Below are 22,040 nucleotides of genomic sequence, written 5' to 3' on the forward strand. Positions count from 1 at the left end.
TTTGAAGAACCTGGTAAGAAAGGGTAGCCTAATCAAATACATAGTTAAAAAATGAATATGCTGTATGTCATTTTTATTTCCAGAAAATATTCACATAATTAAAATTGCACCGTTATGTCACTCTTTACATTCGTCTTCTGTCTGGCGCTGGCTAGGCAGAACTGCGGATAGGCTACCACACAAGTCTTGTGACCATTTAGTACAGTTATAGGCATCTAAAGATTTTATATGCGCTCAGTTTCTCTATCAGGTAGGTGTAGAAGTCAGGCCACTCAACCGGAGGTAGCGTTAACGTTAATCCTGTCAGATCGTCCATCCATTGACTGAGTGTATGGGTCAGCCAATCTGGGATGTCTGTTAAAATTAACTTTTGCAAATAACAATCGCGGTCCTGGACAGTGAGTGACCTTGCACATTAAGATAAAATGAGAAATACTTAAGTCATAGAGCTTGATGGCGCGCGTTCATGAGAGTCGATCGGGGCGATGTCATGAATAATCTTTCGAGTCGAATCTTTTTGAATGATTCACTCACGATTCGGCTGCGATTAAAAGCTACCAAGAGTTCACGCTCATCAGTGATTATAATATAGCGACTTAAATTGCAGTTTGTTCGTCGCATAAAGCTATCATATGAATAAATATCGATATTAATATAACGGACGAGTCGTATTAGATCACTTTTGTGATGTTTTTTTGTCTTTTATTATTATTATTTTTTGCGTGACAGCCCTCAGTAGGCTAGCGTTACTCGTTCACTTTCATTACATCGACAAGAGTCTCCATTAGGCTACATATTTAAAAATGTCCCTTTGTCTTCCACGGAAAGTAACCTTAAGGATTTGCACATGAAGGTGAGTAAATGACGGCAGAATTATCATATTTGGATGAACTAGTCCTTTAATATGCATTTCAAGGCTGAGATTATGCATTGTCTGCAGGGCTAACGTTACTTACACAAAACAACATCTAAGCGCATGTGACGAAGACAATATCTTTATGAACTTCAGAAAACTATTTATTTAGGTACGTCTTAACTAACAGACAGACAGATATATTCAAAACAACCCCAAATCTTACTAACTTACTTACCATGATAAAGTGCTTTAACATTTAAACAGATCCAACAAATAAAATGAAGAAAAAACATTATCCGTCTGTATAATGTTGGGCATTGAGAGTATAATGGAAATATAATGAGACTTCAAGTTTTTTTAAATAAATGATTTTCTCAGGAACATTCAAAGTTAATCTAAAACAAAAATATTTTTGCAATTAATAATGTAATTCGCCCACAACAGATTTTTGTGTAATATATGCCACACTAATTTCCCACCTGCAACATACAGGAATATACTTTTCCTTAATAGTTGAATGATAAATTGTCAAAGCAGCTTTAATTAATGTTTCTGTTATACAGGGCATATTTAGACCATATCCAACCATTCAGATTAAATGCTCATTCTCACCCTCGACCAGTAACATCAATTGATCTGAAAACATCCACACTGATAATGTACAGTATATTTAGGATGCAGGGTTTATAGACCTGTGTTATTAAAGCATTATGTTTCAGGATGCTGGAAGGTAAAGCTATCAAACCACTCATTCACATATAGGGGGGATCTGGTATGGTTATTAGGCAACAGGTTCAGATGATGCAATCCATGATGTGGATCTGCAGGGAGTCCAGGTCAGGTAGGACTTCCCCACATTTGGGACAAGCATGGTCTGGAATATTCTGCTGCTGCCAATCACCTGAGAAAGAAAGAAAGAAAGAAAGAGGTCTATGTAAATTGTCCTCTCGCTGTTACAGTAGCACGAAGGGACTACTTCTACTACTTCTGAGGTAAGGGACTACTTCTACCTCCTTGCATGTTGTGTGGAGATGTAGGGCCTTGTGGATTGGCCCCACGTGGCACATGTCTCCTTTGCATCTCGGTCATGGAATGCCTGAAGCATGAAAACAATTCTGTTTAAGTTGGCACAGAGATCACATGTGAGTGGGTAAGTTAAGTTTATGACGTACCTGCCAAGTGACTCCATCTCCTCCTGAAGTTGGCTGTTCTGTTTCTTCACATACTCCAGCTGAGTGGCCAAACGCTCTTTCTCCTCGTGAATCTTCTCCCGAGCAGCTCGTTCTGCATAGAAGTCTGAGGAATATATCTCTGCCTGTATGTATACACAAAAAAAAACACATAATAAATTATACAGATCATGAAGAGCTTAAAAAAAAATGTGAGAGGACGTGACATGATATTACAATCGTTTGTACCTGAGCCTGGAAAACAGAGATAGTATCTAGCTCCTTTTCCTTCTGGAAGATTTCCATCTTCATCTCATCAATCTTCAGCTGTTTGTCTGCCAGCGCCTTTTCAGCCGTAGCAAACCTGTTCTGGAGGTCATCGTACTCTTCCCGCGATACACTACCCTGATCACACACACATGCGCAATGAGGTAAGAAACATGAATCATCAAAACCCTCAGAATACAAAATGAACGGACTTAAAGCTTATTGTATTTAAAAAAAAAATATTTTGCTGCAAGCAAAGTTGCTTCCTACCAAAAATGAGAATATTTGTAGTTAACAGTTAAACCTAAATAATAGCATCTAGGCAAATGCAAAAAATAAATGTGAGGCTGAAGATTTACATTTTTCTAAAGTAAATGGGAGCTGGTGTTACCCCATGCAAAAGTCTCCCTTTAAAGAGTGAGTTTAATCCTTAATCCAAAATGATGATTTCATCATTTTGTACCTCTTTCTTCTTCTTTTCCTCTTGGAGCTCATTGTAGTCTTCAAACAGCTTGGTGTAGGCATCTTTCAGCTGGTTTAGGTTGTTTCTGGCCAAGAAAGATAAAAGGAGACGTGATTATTATGAAAACATTTAAATAGCTCCAGCAAACGACAGTGCATTTCTGTGGGCATCAGACGGAAGTAACGAGCTGCGCTCACTTCTCATCCTGAGTTTTCTTCTGTTCCAGTTTAATAGCAGCCTGGAGACTTTCCATCTGAACCTTCAGACTGTCGTTCTCAGCCAGGGCCTTCTGTTTGTCTCCCAGCTGAGCCTTTAAGGTGCCCAGATCCTGCTCCAAATCTTTACACCTGCAGACAGAGCAGGAGATTGGAGAGCTGTAGATCTTGTAAAGCTTCAGATTAAAGTTACACGAAAAAAAAAGACAACAACTGTTTTCAACTTTGAAAGTAATGATATTAAATGTTTCTTGAGTAAAATCAAGTGACACTGAAGACTGGAGTAATGATGCTGAAAATTCAGCTTTGCATCACAGGAATAAATTACATTTTTAAATGTATTAAAATAGAAAACAATTATTTTAAATAATTAATAATATTTTAGAATATTAATGTTTTACTGTATTTTTTATTACATGCAGCCTAGGTAAACATTAGAGACTTCTTAAAAAATAAATAAAAAAATTGTATGTTTCCAAACTTTTAACAGGTAGTGTATAATTTATATATATATATATATATATATATATATATATATATATATATATATATATATATAATTAAAAAAAATGCATATAAGGCTGTTGTTGACTGGCTTTCTGACCTGTCCTGTAGGTTTCTTTTCATGTTCTCAGCATCATCTAGTTTGATCTGAGCTTGTTTCAGTTCATTACAGAGCTTCAGCAACTGCTCCTCCAGATTCTTCACCTCAGTGCTTGCCTGACAGAAACAAACATACACATAATTGGTTGCTTTCTTCAAATTAAATGTAAACTCAAAGTTGTTGCCACACTCTAAACAATTTTCTTTTAGTTTCACATTCACAGACAAGACTGTCCTCAAAATCCACAGCCACATGGATGTTTTGATCGAATAACTTCTTCAAAAATGCTACAAAATGGATTGCTATAAAAGCCTGACTCTCCTACATTGATTTCAGTTGTACAGGGGAGAGACGTCTGTGCGCTGCTGTCAGTGTGTTCCAGTCTGTTCTCCAACTCTGCAATTCTGCAAAATACACACATATGCGCATACAATAAAAGAAGCTGAAACACCTTAAATTGAGTTTCTGAGAGGGTGTGTGAAAAGATGGCCGACCTCGCACGTGCCTCCTGAAGCGTTATCTGCAGTCTCTCCTTCTCATCAGTCTCTGCTCTGAGGGAGTGAAGGAGCTGCCTGACCGTCTGTTCCTCCGACTCGCCCTTTTGCCTGTGTACGCACATATATATGCTTGGTTATTGAAATGAGGACGTACTATAGGCTTCTATTGTGTTTAAGTAATTACTCCAGACTAACCATGAGCCACCCTCTTACCTTAGAGTGTGTGTTCACACCTGACATGTTTGGTTGGATTAAAACAAACCCTTGTGCGATTGCCCTGTTAGAGCGGTTCATTTGAATAAGTGTAAACGCTCCCATCCGAACCGTGGTGCGCATTAAACAAGTGTACCGAGACTCCTGAAAATATAGGTCTCGGTCAGCTTCCAAACGAACTCTGGTGCGGTTCAACTGAAATATGATCGCTACACGGACCAAAGACGTGTAAACGAACCTAAAACAGGAAACGTCAGAACCGCGTCTCCTCACAGCAGATCTTTGTTTGTGTGTGTGATAGAGCGATTCCTGCCGCTGTTTTGACTCCTTTACACATTTTATAAGCTCTTCACGAGTTCTCAGCTGGTCAAAATACCATATGTAGGCTACGCCACATACAACGAGTGCAAGTTCTGTCACGAAATATACATAATAAAAGCCAACCAATCGGGTTGTGAACATATCCCTATGCCTTTAAGTTCGGTATCTTTAGGTTCAATGTTAAAATGCTAACGTGAATACAAAGCAGACCAGGAATAAATGGGTTTTTTGGGGTCCGGACCAAATGAACCAAGTGAACCAAACTACAAGTGTGAACACACCCTTAAGTATTTATTTTATTTATTAATCAAATTTCCAGCTTAATTGAATGTCCCCAAAAGAGGCGTTGTCAGATGTAGCTCTCTTTCTAGCAAACAAACCATAGCTAAATAAGAAAATAAACAATTTGGCGAATCAGGAGCGTTTAAATGGAAATCACAGTAAGCCTTTTAATCGCAGTGCTTACATGCAGAAAGCAGAGAGGTCCTTTTGAGTACTGGGCAAATCTCTGGTCACTTTTAAATCATCGTCCTGTGCAAGAAAGTACAAAGAGTGACAAATTGAGCAACATGTTGTCCCTTCATTGTGTTTGTGTGTGTATGTGCATACTTACAGCTATTCTAATCTCAATGAAGGAGTCGCTAGGTGAACCTTGTCCCGTTTTGAGCTGGAGTTCAGAGTTCAATGCTACCAGATCATTCTTCTCAGCCTGAAGACGACCAATCTGAGCCCTCAGTGCCTCCAGTTCAGTGTGTAAACACTACGGCAGATATTTAACTTTAGTCTATTTATAATTGATTATATACTTCTGGGTTGTGTGATTCTAGCTTCGCTCACCTCGGCTCCACTTTTTTCCAGCTCTTCCACTCGTTTCTTCAACATCTCGTTCTCTGCATCCATAGTGTTCAGTTTGGTTTTGGCCTCTTCTAATCGTTTCTCCAGAAAGTCTCTCTCCTCCTTTTGCATCTCCTTCCATGCCGACAGACCCTCAAATCTCTCCTTCATGGACAAGTTGGTCTGTTTCAGGGCCTCTGTTGATACACATAATGACGTTGGATTGTTGTGCGTGATGGAGTGTGTTTATGCATTGAGATTATGACGACTGAGACACTGCTGTTTAAATCAGTGTTTCCCAACCCTGTTCCTGGAGGCACATCAACAGGACACATTTTCAAACTCTTCCTAATCAAACACACCTGATTTAACTCATTAGCAAGACTCCAAGACCAGAAATAAATAGGTCAGATAAGGAAGACATTCAACATGTGTACTGTTGGTTGTGTGCATCCAGGAAGAGGGTTGGTTTTAATATCTCACCCTTCAGTTCTCTGTTCTCTTTGATCAGGGTGTTCATTTGCTGGAGGGTCTCCTCTAAACTGCCTACATTCCCCGGGCCGGACCCGCGAGGGTGACTGATGTCCCCGTTCATCATCGATGAACCAGATGCCATGTTTTCGGTGTCTGTTGTGTGCTGTGTTCTGAAATACCACAGCATGACTCAGTTTAAAAATGGCTTACACTCTAATAGGCAATCATCAGCACAGAATGAAAAGTGAAACTTAGGCTAAACAGACTAAAATTCCAAGCGAATATATGCTTTAGCATACCTATAAAAAGAAAATATAAATAAAAGTAAAAAGTGTAATACATTTTATATGCACTAAACTTTATATTTTAAAACAAGCATATTTAAAAGAGAGTTTATGTAAACACACACACATAAGTGTATATATGCTCAAAATACAAGTGGAAATTCGAATCTTATCAGTTAATCCAAATCACATAATCCTGAACCATTCGATGTCGAATCGAACTGATAAGGTTCTCGAGTTGACATAACGTTTCACTGGTTTGGAGGATTGTCGGTGAGTAACTTAATGGTTTCTATTTCGTCCTGTACCCTGCACAAAGCTATCGTATACGAGACTTTATACGAGATTTAAATGACAAGAGTGTGATGACAGTCATTTCTGGGAGAACTAGTCCTTTAACATTTCATTGTATTTATTTGTGAAAAACGCACATGATGTATGAGTGGTAAACACTGTTACTTTGGTTTCCTCATTGGTTTGGACAGACTGTTCTCACCCGAGACGTTTCACAAGACAGACACCCAATCGTGATCCCACAAGAAAGCGAAAGTTAACGAAGACATTTGCAGTAGTAGATATGAACTAACACTCGTTAATCTCAATTCTAATGTGTTTCATAAATGCGCAACATATTAACACAACTTTTTTAGAATGCCAAGCGTTAAATAGCTCGATATATTTAAAGAGCAATGCAATACTCACAAAGCGTTCTCTTCTTGTGTGCTCCAACTTGTTTTGAGAATGCTCGTTTCCTGTTGCAGACGTCAGTGAAGAGCGATGAGCGCGCGGATCTGTGATCCAGCAGGACTGGTCTATACAATAAGCGTTATACAGGTCAATGTCTATCCACTGTCATAAGACTCTACTCTGCATTCACAGCACTGAACCAGCTGACGGTGATGTCAGGACGCGGTCTGGGATTTCCCTGCGCCTGCCCTGCCCTGAAGACGGTCATCCCACATGACGCAGTGACGCACTCCGAACTGGGGCAAACGGAGGGGCTTTTCGACGCCCGCATTATCATTCTAGACTAGTATAAGGGTCATACTTTCCTATTTACATGATGACAAGAAATGTCGTAGGTGAAGACACAACCTTGCTCTTTCCTTCCATATACTGCATGTTATTTATGGGTTTGGCATAAAACGCTTAAAAATAGCAATAACAATTATGGAGTGAAAACAGTCTCAAAACCTTCCACAAATGCACGCATAATAATGCACATACAACAGCGGTGATAATTGGCTGCCTACATTATCATAATTATTATTATAATTAAAAGTTGAGTTCCCTGTAATGTAAGGACTTTGATGATGCACTAGATGGAGCCACTGAGACAGAGATGCGTTTAAAGCTAAAGGCGTCTTTATACAGCTGAGTTAAGGCTGCTCTGTTCCTGCTAAAAATAATGTGAAAGAAGATGCAAAGCAGCATAAAAGCCAGACTAAATGATGCCTGCTCTGACACACCTCTGCCCCTAGTATGACAATATGATAAAGATAAAGCCAAACATTGAATTCAAGTTTACCTTTTGTACTTTTAATCTTTCAAAATAATAGTTTTGGAACACTGATATCATCAGCATGATATAAACTGATAATGTTATTAAAATATTATTTATATGAATAATTGCTACTTTATTTATTTAGCAAACTCTGGTCACCTGGAAAACAAAATGAGTAAAAAAATAACAATAACAATATATATATATATATATATATATATATATATATATATATATATATATATATATATATATGTGTGTGTGTGTGTGTGTGTGTGTGTGTGTGTGTGTGTGTGTGTGTGTGTGTGTGATGTTTAAATGCTACAAGCAAAAGCTACTAGCTTTTATTTTTAAGGGTAGCTTTTATTTATTTTAAGGGTAGCCTACTATTTACTTCTTGAATTGTTTGGTAATTTTTGTTAATTTTTGTATCTGAATGAACTTCACTTTTATGAATGCACTTCTTTTATATTATTGTATTTCTGCATTTAATTTTCATTTATTTCAGCGCTTTGATGTGTAACTTTTAAAGGGCGCTATAGAAAATCAAGTTTATTATCATAGAAGTGGTAGGCTATACGGGATAGGTTTCAAATACTTTTAAAAGGGCAACGCAATAGAGACAATCTCATGTTATGTAATAAAATAAACCTTTTCATGACTGAAAAGTCAATGACCCAATACATTTTTCTTCAGAGCAGTTTTGGTGATTAAAGTGAATTCTCATGGAGAGTGATCTGTCTATGTCTGTATAATGTATAAAGACAAAAATTGAGTCCAAATCCTCTGTCCAGGAATGTAGCAGTGAGTGAGGCTGGTGGACGCAGGATGCAGCGCGTCTATTGGCTGGTTAAACTCCAGCGCGTCCGATTGGCCTGAGACGAACTTTAGGGGTGATGATGGATCGAGGAGGAGCAGGACGTGGGAACTCTTACTTGTGAACCTTCAAAGCAGTCTGAACAGGTCGGGACTATGTGAACTGACCCCGGGCCATTGCATGGGTGACTTCACTGCATTGCCTATCCACTGAACCCGTGAACGAGGCATTTTTACGCGTGGGTATATTTTACTGGCACGGGAAGCATGCACCTTGCGCTTCTGCTGACGCTGGGTTTCGGGTTCGCGTTTGCATGCCAGCTACCCAGCGAGTGGCGACCCCTGAGCGAGGGTTGTCGGGCTGAACTCGCCGAGATCATCGTGTACGCCAAGGTGTTGGCCATCCACGAGGAGCCGTACGCGTCCAGTTTGTACAACTACCTGCCGTACCAGAAGCACGAGCGCGCGGAGGACGCGCTGCTGTACGCGGCGGAGGTGGAGTTGCTATGCGACCAGGCGTGGGGAAGCATGCTGGAGGTGCCCGCGGGCTCGCGCCTCAACCTCACGGGACTCGGGTACTTCAGCTGTCAATCACACACGGTGATGGAAAACAACTCCTACATATTTTTCCTTAGGTGGGTTCACTTCTATTTGGAAACAAAGAACCAGTTTTTATTCTGAACTTAAGTTGGGGGAAAGAATAATTGGTAACACTTTACAATAAGGTTCATTAGTTAACTACATTAGTTAACATTAACTAATAATGAACTGCACTTATACAGCATTTGTTCATCTTTGTTAATGTTAATTTCAACATTTACTAATACTTTATTAAAATCTTGTTAACATTAGGTAATGCACTGTGAACTAACATGAACAAACAATGAACAGCTTTATTTTGATTAACTAACATTAACAAAGATTAACAAAAACAGTAGTAAATGTATTGCTCATTGTTAGTTCATGTTAGTTAATACATTTACTAATGTTTAATAAAGGAACCTTATTGTAAAGTGTTACCGAATAATTTTAATGGTGTACGGTTCTCTATGGAACGCCTTGAAGCTCAAAAACACGTGACTTTTTTACACGTAGTTAAAGTTCGACGCGTAATTGACACGTAATCGACTCACAAACAACGCGGATAAAAGCCTAAATTCAGTATGTTCATCATATAAAGCGGTCGTGTCTTTAAGGAAAATATGGACTACACTATTCAAATCATATGGGTTAGTTTTACGATCTCTTTATGAACTTTTTGAAGCATCAAAGTGGTAGTTGCGTTGCCGTCAATGAGAAAGAAAGCTCTCAGATTTCATCAAAAAGATTTGTGTTCTGAATATAAACGAAAGTCTTATGATATGTATGGAACGACATGAGGGTGAGTAATTAATAACAGAATATTAATCTTTGGATGAACTATCCCTTTAAGGGGCGGTTATTGAATCATTCTACTCACATACTGAACTGCAAATTCTTTTATTCCGACTTGAAATTAACTGTTAAAATGACTTTTTATTTATGATATTTAAGTTAATAAAATTAATATCGAGATTGGGGTGCCTCTTATCTTAAAAAATAAATTGAAGACGCAAACATTGCATGTAATTTTTTTTTTAAAAAAAGTTTTTTTTAGTTCGTTTTAGTATTTGTATTCATTTTTTGATATTATAATATAATTTATTTGAAATGGGCTACTTTTAAAGGCAAACAAGCCAATAAGTCATCCTCAGAAGTACAGTATAGCCTATGCAAACAAACTTTTGTGTGTATTTTATACAGAATGGATGAAAACTACAACATCCTCCCTCATGGAGTTAACTTCCAGGACGCCATATTCCCTGACACACTGGATAACAGACGACTGTTTTCCAGCCTCTTCCAGTTCTCAAACTGCTCTGCTGGACAGACGGTGCACAACTTTAATAGTGATTGGGAGAGCCAGGAAGACAGCAGGGTACGGCACCAATAAACACACACACACACACACACACACAGACACAGATGTGCTCAATATGCACTAGAGTTGCAGAGATAAATGAGCACATCCTGAACGATGTAGATTTAACATTGGCATGCAGAAAACTGTATATCTTGTCAAGAGAATTTAAAGGCATGAATCTGCTAAAGGTGAACATCAGTATGCGTATGTGAGCTTTGCGTCGTTACAGGCAGACGTTCAGAGTGCGTTCTGTTTTGAAACGACTCTGTTGTAAATTCAAGAAGCTCGTAAAAGACCTTCTTTAAAGACAGGAGTGTCTGCATGCACAACTGCATTATTTTTACCTGGGCTTTAACAGTAAAACAGCAGCCAATTTCCATTCCAGTAGTTCTGCACTAACAGTGAACCTGATTTCACCAAGTACAATATGTTCGTAGATCAGCATCTTTGTTGATCCTGGAACAACATTCCAATCAGCCAATCAGATTTGAGGGACAAGTTTAGAGTTTATGTCAAGTTTAGGCTTTCAAACAGGGTTAGGTGCTTCTACATCAGTGTTATTCACCTATCATTTCCCTCTGATTTCAGGGATAAGTTATGGGTAGGGTTAGGTTTAGGGGTTGGGATATGGTTAGGATAAAATTTTCGGACAGGAATGTTGTTCCAGGATCAACAAAATGATATGACAAAAACAGAACATGTCTTACTTGGCAAATTATACAAAACAACTGCTGCAATAATGACTCAAGGAATCTGACTGGCTGCAGCCAAAAACGTGTGGAAGTGAGGAAGTGAGAATAATATGTTCAGGTTCTCATGGGTAAATGGAGCTTCTGGTTCATACAGCACACACTAGTCCCTTTCTTTGGTGGTCTTTGTATTGACGACTGTGACTGTTCATCACGGTAGGAGGCTGAGATAATTCTAGAGTTCATTCGGCTCGATAGAGGCCGGATTAAAGACCTCCCAGCTAGAGCTGCCCTACCTACCTTACACACACACACACACACACATACACTTGGACAACCTATCCCACCTAAACACACACACATCTGCCACTGAAAATAAATCTGAGATAGAAAATAAAAGAAAGAGTGAGGGAGACGACAGATGGACATGTGAACATCCTCTTGGGGAAACGACGGTGGGTTTTGAAAGGAAAATAAATGTGTTTGATGTGGACGGTTCGATGCAGAACGGGAGGAATGTCAGGGGTCTTCAGAGGTTATGGCAGGGCTTGAGAGGATGTAACACACACACACACACAGTATCAAGAGGTGAAAGTTATATTTGCCTTGATGAGATTAGCCTGCTGTACATTCAAACACAGGGGCGCTCATTATTCGAACGGTGGTCTGCTGTCTAGAGAGAGGGGCTTATATTCAGACAAACACATTGAGATTCCTGAATGTACAGATAAATTTCCACTTCATCTAACCAAGAACAGTCATCAGCTCGGGGTGGACAGTTTCAGGTTTATTGAGTGTAATATAGCAACAGAGAAAATGCAGAGTAAACCAGTGAGAATCTCCCTTTCCTTCCAGTCAAAACATATACATTAAAATGGAAAAGTATTTGTGCTCCTTGGCTGTGAACGTGGAAAGAACTGGACCATCGAAGTGGGACTTTCGGGTTACACTTTATTTTCAGGTGTCTGTGATACAGTAGCCTCGTTTCCATTACCCTTCAAATTGCGCAAATTGAAATTGCGAATTGAAAATACGCCCAATGGAAACGCGTCAATTTCGAAAAAACTCCCATTTATCGCAAAAAAGTTTTTACGCTCGCATGAGGTGTTTTTTCAGGCAATTCGAATGGAAACAGTTTTTGCGCATTTACAGGTCACCTGACGTAGATGACGCGGTGTGTTTGGACAGAATACGAGACAGAGTTCTTTATTAAATTCATAAAAGACAAAAGAATTATGGAGGAATAATGGATTCTAAACCTCAAATAGGTTTACGCTCACAAGTATAATAAGGGTTGTTCTTGGAAAACACACATACATCTCCTTCGATTAATAATAATGGCTAGTGCAGTGGCTTGGATATACATAAACCTGAGAAAGAAATTAAGTTTTAGTCGCATAACATTGGTTAATGGAAACACCGTCATTTCGCAATAGTTTTTTGTCGACATTTAAAAAAAATCGCAAAAGTTTTGCGCAAATCTGTAATGGAAATGCGCCTAGTGTAATTATACATTTAAGTACTGAGTAATAATAATTAACTACATGTACTTACTATATGGTTAGGGTGTGGTTTAGTGTTAGCTGCATGTAATTATGCATAATTTATAGTTATTACTACCGTAACTGCATGTAACGTGTAATAAGGACATTGTAAAATAAAGTGTCATTGACTTTTGTTTTCAAATGTTCAAATCAATCACACATGCGCCTTTGTACGTGCACTGTCCGCATGGACTCAAAACTCGGACACCGTCGGTGTTCACGGACATCCGCTGAGTCTGAAGACTACAGTACGTCATGCAGAAAGTGTGTGGAGCGCAGTCGGCTGAAGTGTCCATGCATGTCTGCATATGAGGCAGTGACCTGAGGAGGTGCAGGGTTCCTCTAACAGATGTCCACTGTGCTAAACAGATGTGTCTATGTGCAATGAAGGAATATATGGGTTCAAAACTATTTCAACTTTATTAACTGCATCTTTTCTGAACCCTCAACATTTTTAAAAATGTTACATTTATTCAAGTGTTACAGATCATAGAAGACATACAGTTACACTTCACTAATCACAGAGACAGACGCAGCGGAGAGAGAAGATAAAGATAATGATGGTGTGTGTGTGTGTGTGCTGCAGGAACAGGTGGGGCTGATTATCAGAGAGATAATAAGAGCTGTTTAAAACAGGAGCTTTCCTGTGGGAAAAGGATTGAGGCTGCCTGAGGGATTCTGTGCTCTTGTGACTGTAGCCAGAACGGTGTGTGTTATGTCACCCTCTGCTTCCTGTACCATCCATCTTAAACACCCATTATACTTATTAAACTGTAATCTGATTCAGACAAATGCAGAAAAACACCATTGCCACTGCAGGACAATGTCTGTATAATGTATTTAATCAAATATCATGTATGGATTCTGAAGAACTTCATCTACGCTTTCATAACGAGAAGCTTTTGACTGAAAGAACGTTTAACCGGAGGTCTCATGTTGTGCTGATGTAGTGTTTACAGTGTGTGTGTGTGTGTGTGTGTGGCTTCATGTTTGTCTGCTCTCCTTGTGTCCCATATAAAACACTTTTAATTTTGTTGGAAATTGTTGGAATCTATCTATCTATCTATCTATCTATCTATCTATCTATCTATCTATCTATCTATCTATCTATCTATCTATCTATCTATCTGTCTATCTGTCTATCTATCTATCTATCTATCTGTCTGTCTGTTTATCTAAACCTAAATGTGCGCCCGAACTCTCTCCATTTCCTCATTCTTTCTCTCATTATCTTTTCTGCTTTCTTGTCTTATTTTCATTTCTAAAAACACACTCTATTGTTAAAGACGACTCACTGACCACCACATCTGGGTGTAGTTTGGGTCTGAAAGCAAAGCAGGCTATGTTTTGCTCTTGTGGTTGTAAATACACATCACCCACGTTAAGAAGAAATCGTATTATATTAAATTGCATTGCTAGATAGCTGTTTACATAGTTTCACAAGCAAAAGGAGAAACATAAGGCCTTGTTAATGAGCAGCGATGTTTATTTCAGCATGTGTGTTGTTTTAGGTGTGTTGGTGTCCACTTGTCAGTCTCTGGGTCTCATGGAGTTTGGAGAGGGCTGTTGTTGTTACAGCAGTGTGTGTTTTGTTTGGACAGTAGGACACAACAACAGTTATTCTCATCACTCCTTATTTCTCTGAACGCTCTTCTGTCCAGGACAGCTTTGGCCCTTTACAATAGGGATTTAAACCTTTCCGCTGTTCAGGGAGAACATGCGTCGTCCCGTCGCTCAAATACACACAGCAATCACACACACTCCACATGCACACACACACACTCAGCATGCCTCGACTTGTGTCTACCGTGGGCATGACAGCATGTCACTTTTGAACTGCCTCCATCACACACACACACACACACACGCTGGCATCTGTAGGGGCCCAGAGAAGAAAGGCAGCGCTCAACAGGAAATAATAAGGCTGACGGAGGCTGGAAATGATGTCATGTTGTATATCGACCTTCATTCCACAGGGTCAGGTTATCAATGCATGCACAGACCTCTGATTATAACGTACCCGAGTGACCTTCTCTCTCTCTTTCTCTTTCTCTTTCAGCTGCTGTGTTCCTCCGTGCAGAAGGTGTTGTTCGAGGAGGAGGAGCGGGTTGGACAGCTCCAGGAGCGCGTGGCCGAGCTGGAGAGGAAGAATAAACAGTTGAAAGAACGAGTGGGGAAACTGAGGCATTCTCTGAGGAAAGCCCGGAAGGTGTCCCGCCGCGCAGAGCGGGAACGCCAGGAGCTCCAAGAGCTCGTGAAGAAGGCGGAGAGACGTGCAGGACTTCACCTCAATGCCATTCCACCCCAACACAACCCTCAACGCCACAGATACACACATGGACTGTGAGCTCATCACACACACACACACACACACAAAAAGTGGTTTTCTTATTCTGTATTTTTGTCTTGTTTTCCACAACAAATATCTTAACATCGTAAAATGATACATTTACTTGAGAAGCAAGATGACATGAAACAATTAGTCTTGATTTCTGATAAATGTATCAAAATTAAAGTGATTGACACTAAAATTGTACTGGAAAACAAGACAAATATACTGCTTTTTGCAGTGCATTGACTCACACGGACTGCAGGGCAGTCTTCAAATATATTATATTTGACATTTTTTGTTCTCTTCACAGCAGTTAAGCTCCAAATGCTTAAAATGTTTTGTACATAATTTTAATGTTAACACTAAAAGAGTAAGCTTAAACTTAATATGCTTTTTAAAGAAATTTAAGATGATAGTGTTTAAAGTGAATATTTCTGTGAGTTATTTCTGATACAACTATAAAAAAATGACTTGTTAGTGTAACCTAATGTAGTTGGGTTAATTCTGTCATATTAAAAATGTGAATTAAACCAAATAATATAGATGCGTTTTTTAACCCGCAAATTTGCGTTCGGTGTGAATGGCCCCTTATTCCAAATGTAAACGCTATAGTTTGCTAAGAAATTTAAGATGAAAGTTTGAAAATTGTTACAATATTCAGCATTAAGATGTAACAGACAGCAGTGTTGTCATCATAATATTTGCATACTGGATTGTGATTGGTCTGTCTTTCTTCAAAGTATTTTTAGTTTGTCTTTAGTTGTAATTGTAAAACTCAAGTGTTAGCACAAATGCAATTAGCTCACACTTCTGTGAAGTCTGAGACAGCTGATATTGGATTGTGCAGATGGATGAATGAGTATACTTATGAGTATTATATATATATATATAAATATATATGTATGTATGTAAGAAAAGCAAACGTGTTTAGAGGGGGGCGGAGCTAATTTGCCCTCTTAAAGAAACATTGGTAATTTTGATGCATTTACAATAATTTTTAATAAAATGTTTGTCTTAAAGTGAAGATCAAAATCAAAAGAATTTATCAACTCAAAATTTAAATCAGACTCTAATTTTCAAACTAGCTGATATTCCCATAAAGAAAAAAAGCTAAAAGAGCAAATGTAGAGGTCCTGAATAGCTACATCACTCCACACACACACACACACACACACACACACTTCACAGAGTTACATCAGAGGTAAGTGTGAGAACACGCACACAATCAGATACTGTGATTGCATTGAATTACATCTGATTCTTCCTTTCTGATGCTGATAGTAATGCATCACAGGTTCAGTTATCAAGCAGACGATCCAGTGACGGCAAATCCTCACTCGCTGTCTCCTTTCGTCTGCTGAGCAGATTGAGATAGAGAGTGGAGGAAGGGGAGAGAGAATGTGTTTAACATGTGTCTGAGTTCAATTCTTTCAGCATTTTTACATTTGCATTTACATCAGATATTGCCATCTTTGTGGGGACATTTTGTCCCCATAATGTAGGGTTTAACAGGACCAAACACACACACACACACACACACACAGAGGAACATCAGGAGTTTTCATCTTTATACCACCAATTCTTCCAGTAATGAAACTCTGCATGCATCATGCAGTAGAAAGAAATGTTAAAAGCATTTCTCTTATTCCATATGACAGAAACCCAGCTGACTCATATCACATGTGGCAGCATTAGAGAGTGTACATCTTCTCTTTTGAACACACATTAAGTAGACAGTAGCTTTGATTTCACCAGTTCTTGAACCCAGATAGTTGTAGGCTCTCTAAATCCACAAAAATGACTCATCGTGAACTAATATTGAACTTTGCAGGAGTCTTTCAACTGCTGCTACACAAAAAATGACCACAACAGCATATCAGCATGCACACAGTGGTGGACGTATAGATCTAAGACGGTTCAATCTCACTCCAACCCAAGCAAACACAGTCCTCAGATAAACATTAACCCCAGCTGATCCCAATACAAAACATACCAGATTGACATTTGTCCACTTTCAACACAGTCTGAGTCTGTTATCAAAGTCTTTGAGCTGCAGATGTGATCAAACAGCAGGAACTAAGAGGCCAGAGGTTGATAGCAGGAGCTGATGATGTTCTGACTGTGAAGTTAAGAACCAGAGAAATAGACTAACTAAAGACAGTGTTAAGGCTTTGGTCACTTGATAATGGCTGATAGCGTCTCTACATTAGAACGCACTGTGTTGCAGAATGGCAACGTCAATTCATTTTAAGAAGAAATCAGATTCCACAAACTAGATTTGTTTTGAAATCCTTAAAGAAGACAGAAATTGTGTTTTACAAGAAGTAACTTTTCTCAGCATGGGAAGTGGAGAACGCCATGTGTGTGCAACATATCAGTAACTGTTTATGAGCCAAATTGTAAATGCAAAAAAAAAATTGTTTTATACTGCTGTCAGATTTGATTTCTGATTTGATACATGCTTGGCCAATAGTGTTGGACATTTCAGATAGATGGCAGGTAGCAGCTGTACCACATAATAACGAACGTTGGGGGTGTTGCCAAGATGGCCACCGGGTGATTTCGTTTACACACCCTAGTCATGCTTTCAATTGAAAATTAATTCCTTCATAGACTGGCAGATCTGAAAAAATGGCTGATAATTTGCTCAAAAGAAAGACTGTTGGACATCTCTTCATTTCAAGTGAACTTCATTGGTGAGTGAAGATGACTTCATAACGTGTGTGTGTTGAGGTGTTTTTCATCTGACTGATCACAGTTTGCAGAATATTCAGTCCTTTTCGGTTGAATAGTTTTGTTATACTTTTCATGTGAGCTGTTTGAGATCAATTGCACTGCAGGCTAGTTGGTTTGGACAGTTTTGCATGACTAGATAGGTGTGCGTGTGAACTCATTGCTGGGGTAAATAACTGATTGTTTGTGCTAAACCTCAAACAAAGAGCCAGAGATGCCATCTAATGGCTCAGGTTTTTATTTTGAATGACCTGCTGGATCTGTGAGATCTCTTTTGTACACTTGTTTGTGTGTGTGTGTGTGAGTGCACTTAAAATACTTATTTCTCTGTTTTCTGTTATGTGTGCCACTATTCTGGGAAAGTTACCCCATTTGTACCCCCAGCATCTTCTGGAATGCCCTTGTTTCATACTAAAAGATGAACATTTTTGTGGCTTTCCAAACTATAGCATTAGCATGACTCATAATTTCCCCGTTAAGTTTGTTTGGTCACATCTCGGGGCGATGCAGTTAAAAGTCATTTATTCTAAGAGGATAATGACAGGGAAACTCTGCTGCTCCCTGCAGCGGTGTGAGGGGAAAACAATGTGTGCTTTCCTCCGGGGAAATCTCAGCATAGATCTATTTTAAGATGTTTGGGATGTTGGTCTGTAAAATGAAAGTTGGTTTCTGCACTGTCAGGTCTGCAGAAGTAGTCTACAATTTGGAGAAGACAGCTAGTTGATCAGTTTCCACATCAACTTGGACAGATGATTGATTGGACTTGGATTTGAATTTATAAATGCATAAAAGAAAATGAAGGAAAAACCTCAACTCAATATCTTGTCCATCACATGAGATAGATAGAAATGCAAAAACTAACGGCCCATTAGTAGTAAAGGGGTCAGGGGTCAGAATTGAACTGGTTAGCATGTTAGCCCCTGCACCAAAATGTCCGATTCTAAAACTAATGACTTTAATGAACCGGTTCAAAATTATTCATTAGTCAAAATGATTCACACCTTGCTGTTTGAATCAAATTCGCTCAGTCGTTCAGAGCTGTTACTGAATATTCTTTAAGACATAGTGAAGTTTAAGCTTGTGTTTATTTGATATGTTTTATCCAGTTGTTTTTATTGAATACTGCAGTAAATGTGCCAGTGCCCGATTGCAAGGATAGCCTTCTCGTTTCGCGTACCTACCCCGAAGTGACAAAAGAAAATTCTGTATCAAAATTTATAAGGAAAGACCAGTACTTTGTTTAGGCTTGGTTTGTAGGGAATTAAAAACCTGCGCACATAGATTCAAACGCACATAACTATAGAACCAATTCTTAATGTGCATGTGAATGCCATCAGCGTTTCTCACAGGTTTGCGTTTAAAGTGTGTAGAGAGAATGGTGTTGTAATAGATAGTCGTATCTATCTATCTATCTATCTATCTATCTATCTATCTATCTATCTATCTATCTATCTATCTATCTATCTATCTATCTGTCTATCTCTGCCTGCTTTCTGAATATTGAGTCGCTTGGCATGCTTCATTTTCAATGTGGGCTCCTCGACACAGCTAATGTCTAACATGTTGGCCAGACACATGCACAGATGCCTGGGGTCGTAAGCGGTCATGCATGGCTGGATGATGTTCACATGGTCTCTTGCCAGTCTGTTTTGAGTCAGTAGCAGGAGGCAGCGCCCGAAGATGTGCTGGTGGGAGACACGTCCAGCCTGACTGACCGCTAATGAAAGCGATCCAAACCAAACTAATGGCAGAAAACACAGTGTTCAAAAGCTGAATGTAAACATGCGGGTCACAGACATCCTTGAATCTTACTGAGCCATAAAAGACATATCATGATCATTCAGGATTTATTTAAGGAAAAAGGAAAGAAAGAAAAAAAGAAAGAAAAAGAAAAAAACAATCATTCATTCCCCATTGCTTTACAGCATGGAATATAAACTCTGATATGTGCAGATGATTGTCAAAGGCATTGGATATACAAGCCCCATATCAACAGAAGATCACGTCACAGTAAAGTTAGTATTCTTATGCCACTCCCAAAATATGATCATCATTGTCACATGCATATGAGTATATAATTCACATTTCACTGGGCAACTTTTATTTCGGACAGGTTGTGTCAGAGATGCAGAGATCACAAGGCCTGCATTGCCAGAGTTGCAATTTTTTAAATATATATTCATATAGATACAGACATATTTCTTCATACATATAGTTACATGGTGAGGACTTTTGAAAATACGCAAACAATCGGTTGAATCGGAAAGCGCATTTAACATGCTTGCAATTGTTTATTAAATCATTCGATGCAGTTGCAATGTATTTTATCTCTTAGTTTGCAAATAAGTCGACATTCAAGGGACAAGTTTAAAACTGCACAGTCACTGGGTAGCACAGACACTTGTCAGTCACAGCTTTTTCATCGTAAGAGGCAAAAGTGACGCCTGAGTTGGTAAAAAAAAGAAAAAAGAAAAAAAAAGAAAACAGAATGTTGGGAAAAGATCACAACCGATCATCGTTAAATATTTACCATGTTGCTTGTGTGAAGTGCACAGACTGAAGTTTGTACAATAGAAACGTGATTTTACCGGAACAACATACAGCAAGAGACACGAGTTTGTGAATATACATCTGTGTATTACAGTCAGTGTGTGGCCGACAACTGCAGAGAAAGGCAGTGTTTAGAGAACGAGATGAGAGACACACACTAACATCTCAGGGACAACATGATAGACACGTCACAATCACAGTCTATTTACAAAGCCTTTGGACACACAGAGTGATTTGCTCTGGACACAGACAGACGACAGTGATGCTATAATCTAATTTAACTGAAACATCGCGAATACAGATCGTTTTTGACTTCCTCTCTGTCCTTCATTGCACTCACTGAATGATCAGGATGTGTGTGTGTGTTTGTGTAAGAGCCATGGCACATGTGTGTGCATGTATTTACTGAATTTAATGTTAAAATGAATTCATATACCTAATTGTTATACTATATTTAAATACATTTATGTTTGGCTTGGAGTAGTGGCAGTAACTGTATATAATTATCTTCATTCAAAACATCCCAACGTTTTGGTTTATACTTTTTCTGCATATCCTATTGAGGGTTTAAAAAATTCAAAACCAGCATATCGGACACATTTCCTGCATTTTACACCCATAAATACACACAGAAGAAGGTGACACTCACAAACACAGAGTACATGAACACTTAGGCCAAAAATGTTAAGCCCTTTTACCACAGAAAATCATTTCTAATTGTCCCTCAGTTTATAGAAACAAGCAAAAATGACATTTACAGTAATGTAGCGACACAATAAAAGTCTACAAGCGCAAGAAATTGCACCAAAATAAATGTTTTTAGAGAACAGCAATATCATTTTTAAGACTAGTCAAGCAAAATTGCTTACTAACCTTGTTTGAACAAAGTTACCTCCAATTTAAACCAAAATGCACGGGATACCAAAAGGTACTGTTTACATGACACAACTCACAGTAAATATGTAAGCAACACCAAACTAGAAGTCCTGAACAGCTAAAATCCCAAATAACACAGAAAAATTAATAGAAATGCTTGAACAAAAATATGAGCGTCACATTTTGGCTTTTACTCCATCTGTGATGCCTTTCCATAGACTTTTACTATTAGAAACTACAGGACAAATTGAAATTATTTCCTGTGGTAATCGACATTATGCCACAGATACTATCAAAAGAGCTTAACATTCATTTAAACAACCGTAACACCTCATTCTTAGACCGTAAACGGCTGAATGTTTTAACAGAAATGTGCATTATGGTTCACCTCAAAGAAAATAGCTTTTGTGACATACAAAACCGTACAGTAACTTTGCCCCAGTTATTTTGTGGAAAGCATCTCTGTTATGAGATTACAAGCTCCTCTCGGGTGTGAAAATGAAGACAAAATGGTGCATGCATGACCTGACTGAAAAATAAACCCATTAGCTCAAAGCCCTCATGGTGAGGCGCCGCCCACGCTGAAACAAACATTCAGGACCAAACTAATGTCAAATGCATGAAGATATTCAATGGCACTTTGGAAAATGTCACACACTCCTAAATCTTGGTTCCCTCCTGTGATATTAGCAAACCATAAAGGGCAAAGAAGACATCAGTCACTTTAAAAACCCGACAGGACATAATAGCAGAGGACAGAAGACCCGTCACCCATCAATAAGGAAGTGTAAAAACCTTAACTTAGCCCTTAAACCAATAATAGAAATTCAGCCACTTTGAATTGCACTGGAAAGTCC

The 22,040-nt window shown here is 38.7% G+C and overlaps 2 protein-coding genes across 2 annotated transcripts; one reads left to right on the forward strand and one right to left on the reverse strand.

Annotated features, from left to right (window-relative positions):
• Positions 1-881: 881 nt before the first annotated feature.
• Positions 882-7,155, reverse strand: optn (optineurin). The gene is made up of 14 exons (XM_084111748.1): positions 6,900-7,155; positions 5,923-6,083; positions 5,443-5,636; positions 5,219-5,365; positions 5,072-5,136; positions 4,069-4,179; positions 3,900-3,978; positions 3,575-3,690; positions 2,953-3,102; positions 2,756-2,840; positions 2,275-2,430; positions 2,029-2,171; positions 1,867-1,952; positions 882-1,757 (listed from the first exon to the last, which is right to left on the reverse strand). The coding sequence occupies exons 2-14, from the start codon at positions 6,053-6,055 to the stop codon at positions 1,651-1,653; spliced, it is 1,572 nt and encodes a 523-aa protein (XP_083967874.1). The 5' UTR covers positions 6,056-6,083; positions 6,900-7,155; the 3' UTR covers positions 882-1,650.
• Positions 7,156-8,628: 1,473 nt separating this feature from the next.
• On the forward strand, positions 8,629-15,556 carry ccdc3a (coiled-coil domain containing 3a). Its single transcript, XM_084112685.1, has 3 exons — positions 8,629-9,152; positions 10,300-10,474; positions 14,752-15,556. Exons 1-3 carry the CDS (start codon positions 8,785-8,787, stop codon positions 15,037-15,039), a joined length of 831 nt encoding a protein of 276 aa, XP_083968811.1. The 5' UTR covers positions 8,629-8,784; the 3' UTR covers positions 15,040-15,556.
• The last annotated feature ends 6,484 nt before the right edge of the window (positions 15,557-22,040 follow it).

The sequence above is a fragment of the Abramis brama genome (assembly GCF_963993115.1).
Source record: "Abramis brama genome assembly, chromosome: 4".
In the NCBI taxonomy this organism is placed as follows: Eukaryota; Metazoa; Chordata; class Actinopteri; order Cypriniformes; family Leuciscidae; genus Abramis; species Abramis brama.

Bases quoted from the DNA above. Each gene is read 5' to 3' on its own strand.
- ccdc3a (XM_084112685.1), top strand. From the start codon at position 8,785: ATGCACCTTGCGCTTCTGCTGACGCTGGGTTTCGGGTTCGCGTTTGCA. The intron at 9,153-10,299 runs GTGGGTTCACTT...TATTTTATACAG, and splicing joins TCCTACATATTTTTCCTTAG to AATGGATGAAAACTACAACA. The intron at 10,475-14,751 runs GTACGGCACCAA...TTTCTCTTTCAG, and splicing joins AGAGCCAGGAAGACAGCAGG to CTGCTGTGTTCCTCCGTGCA.
- optn (XM_084111748.1), bottom strand. From the start codon at position 6,055: ATGGCATCTGGTTCATCGATGATGAACGGGGACATCAGTCACCCTCGC. The intron at 4,180-5,071 runs GTAAGCACTGCG...GTGCGTACACAG, and splicing joins GACCTCTCTGCTTTCTGCAT to GCAAAAGGGCGAGTCGGAGG. The intron at 2,841-2,952 runs GTGAGCGCAGCT...TTTCTTGGCCAG, and splicing joins AAGAAAACTCAGGATGAGAA to AAACAACCTAAACCAGCTGA.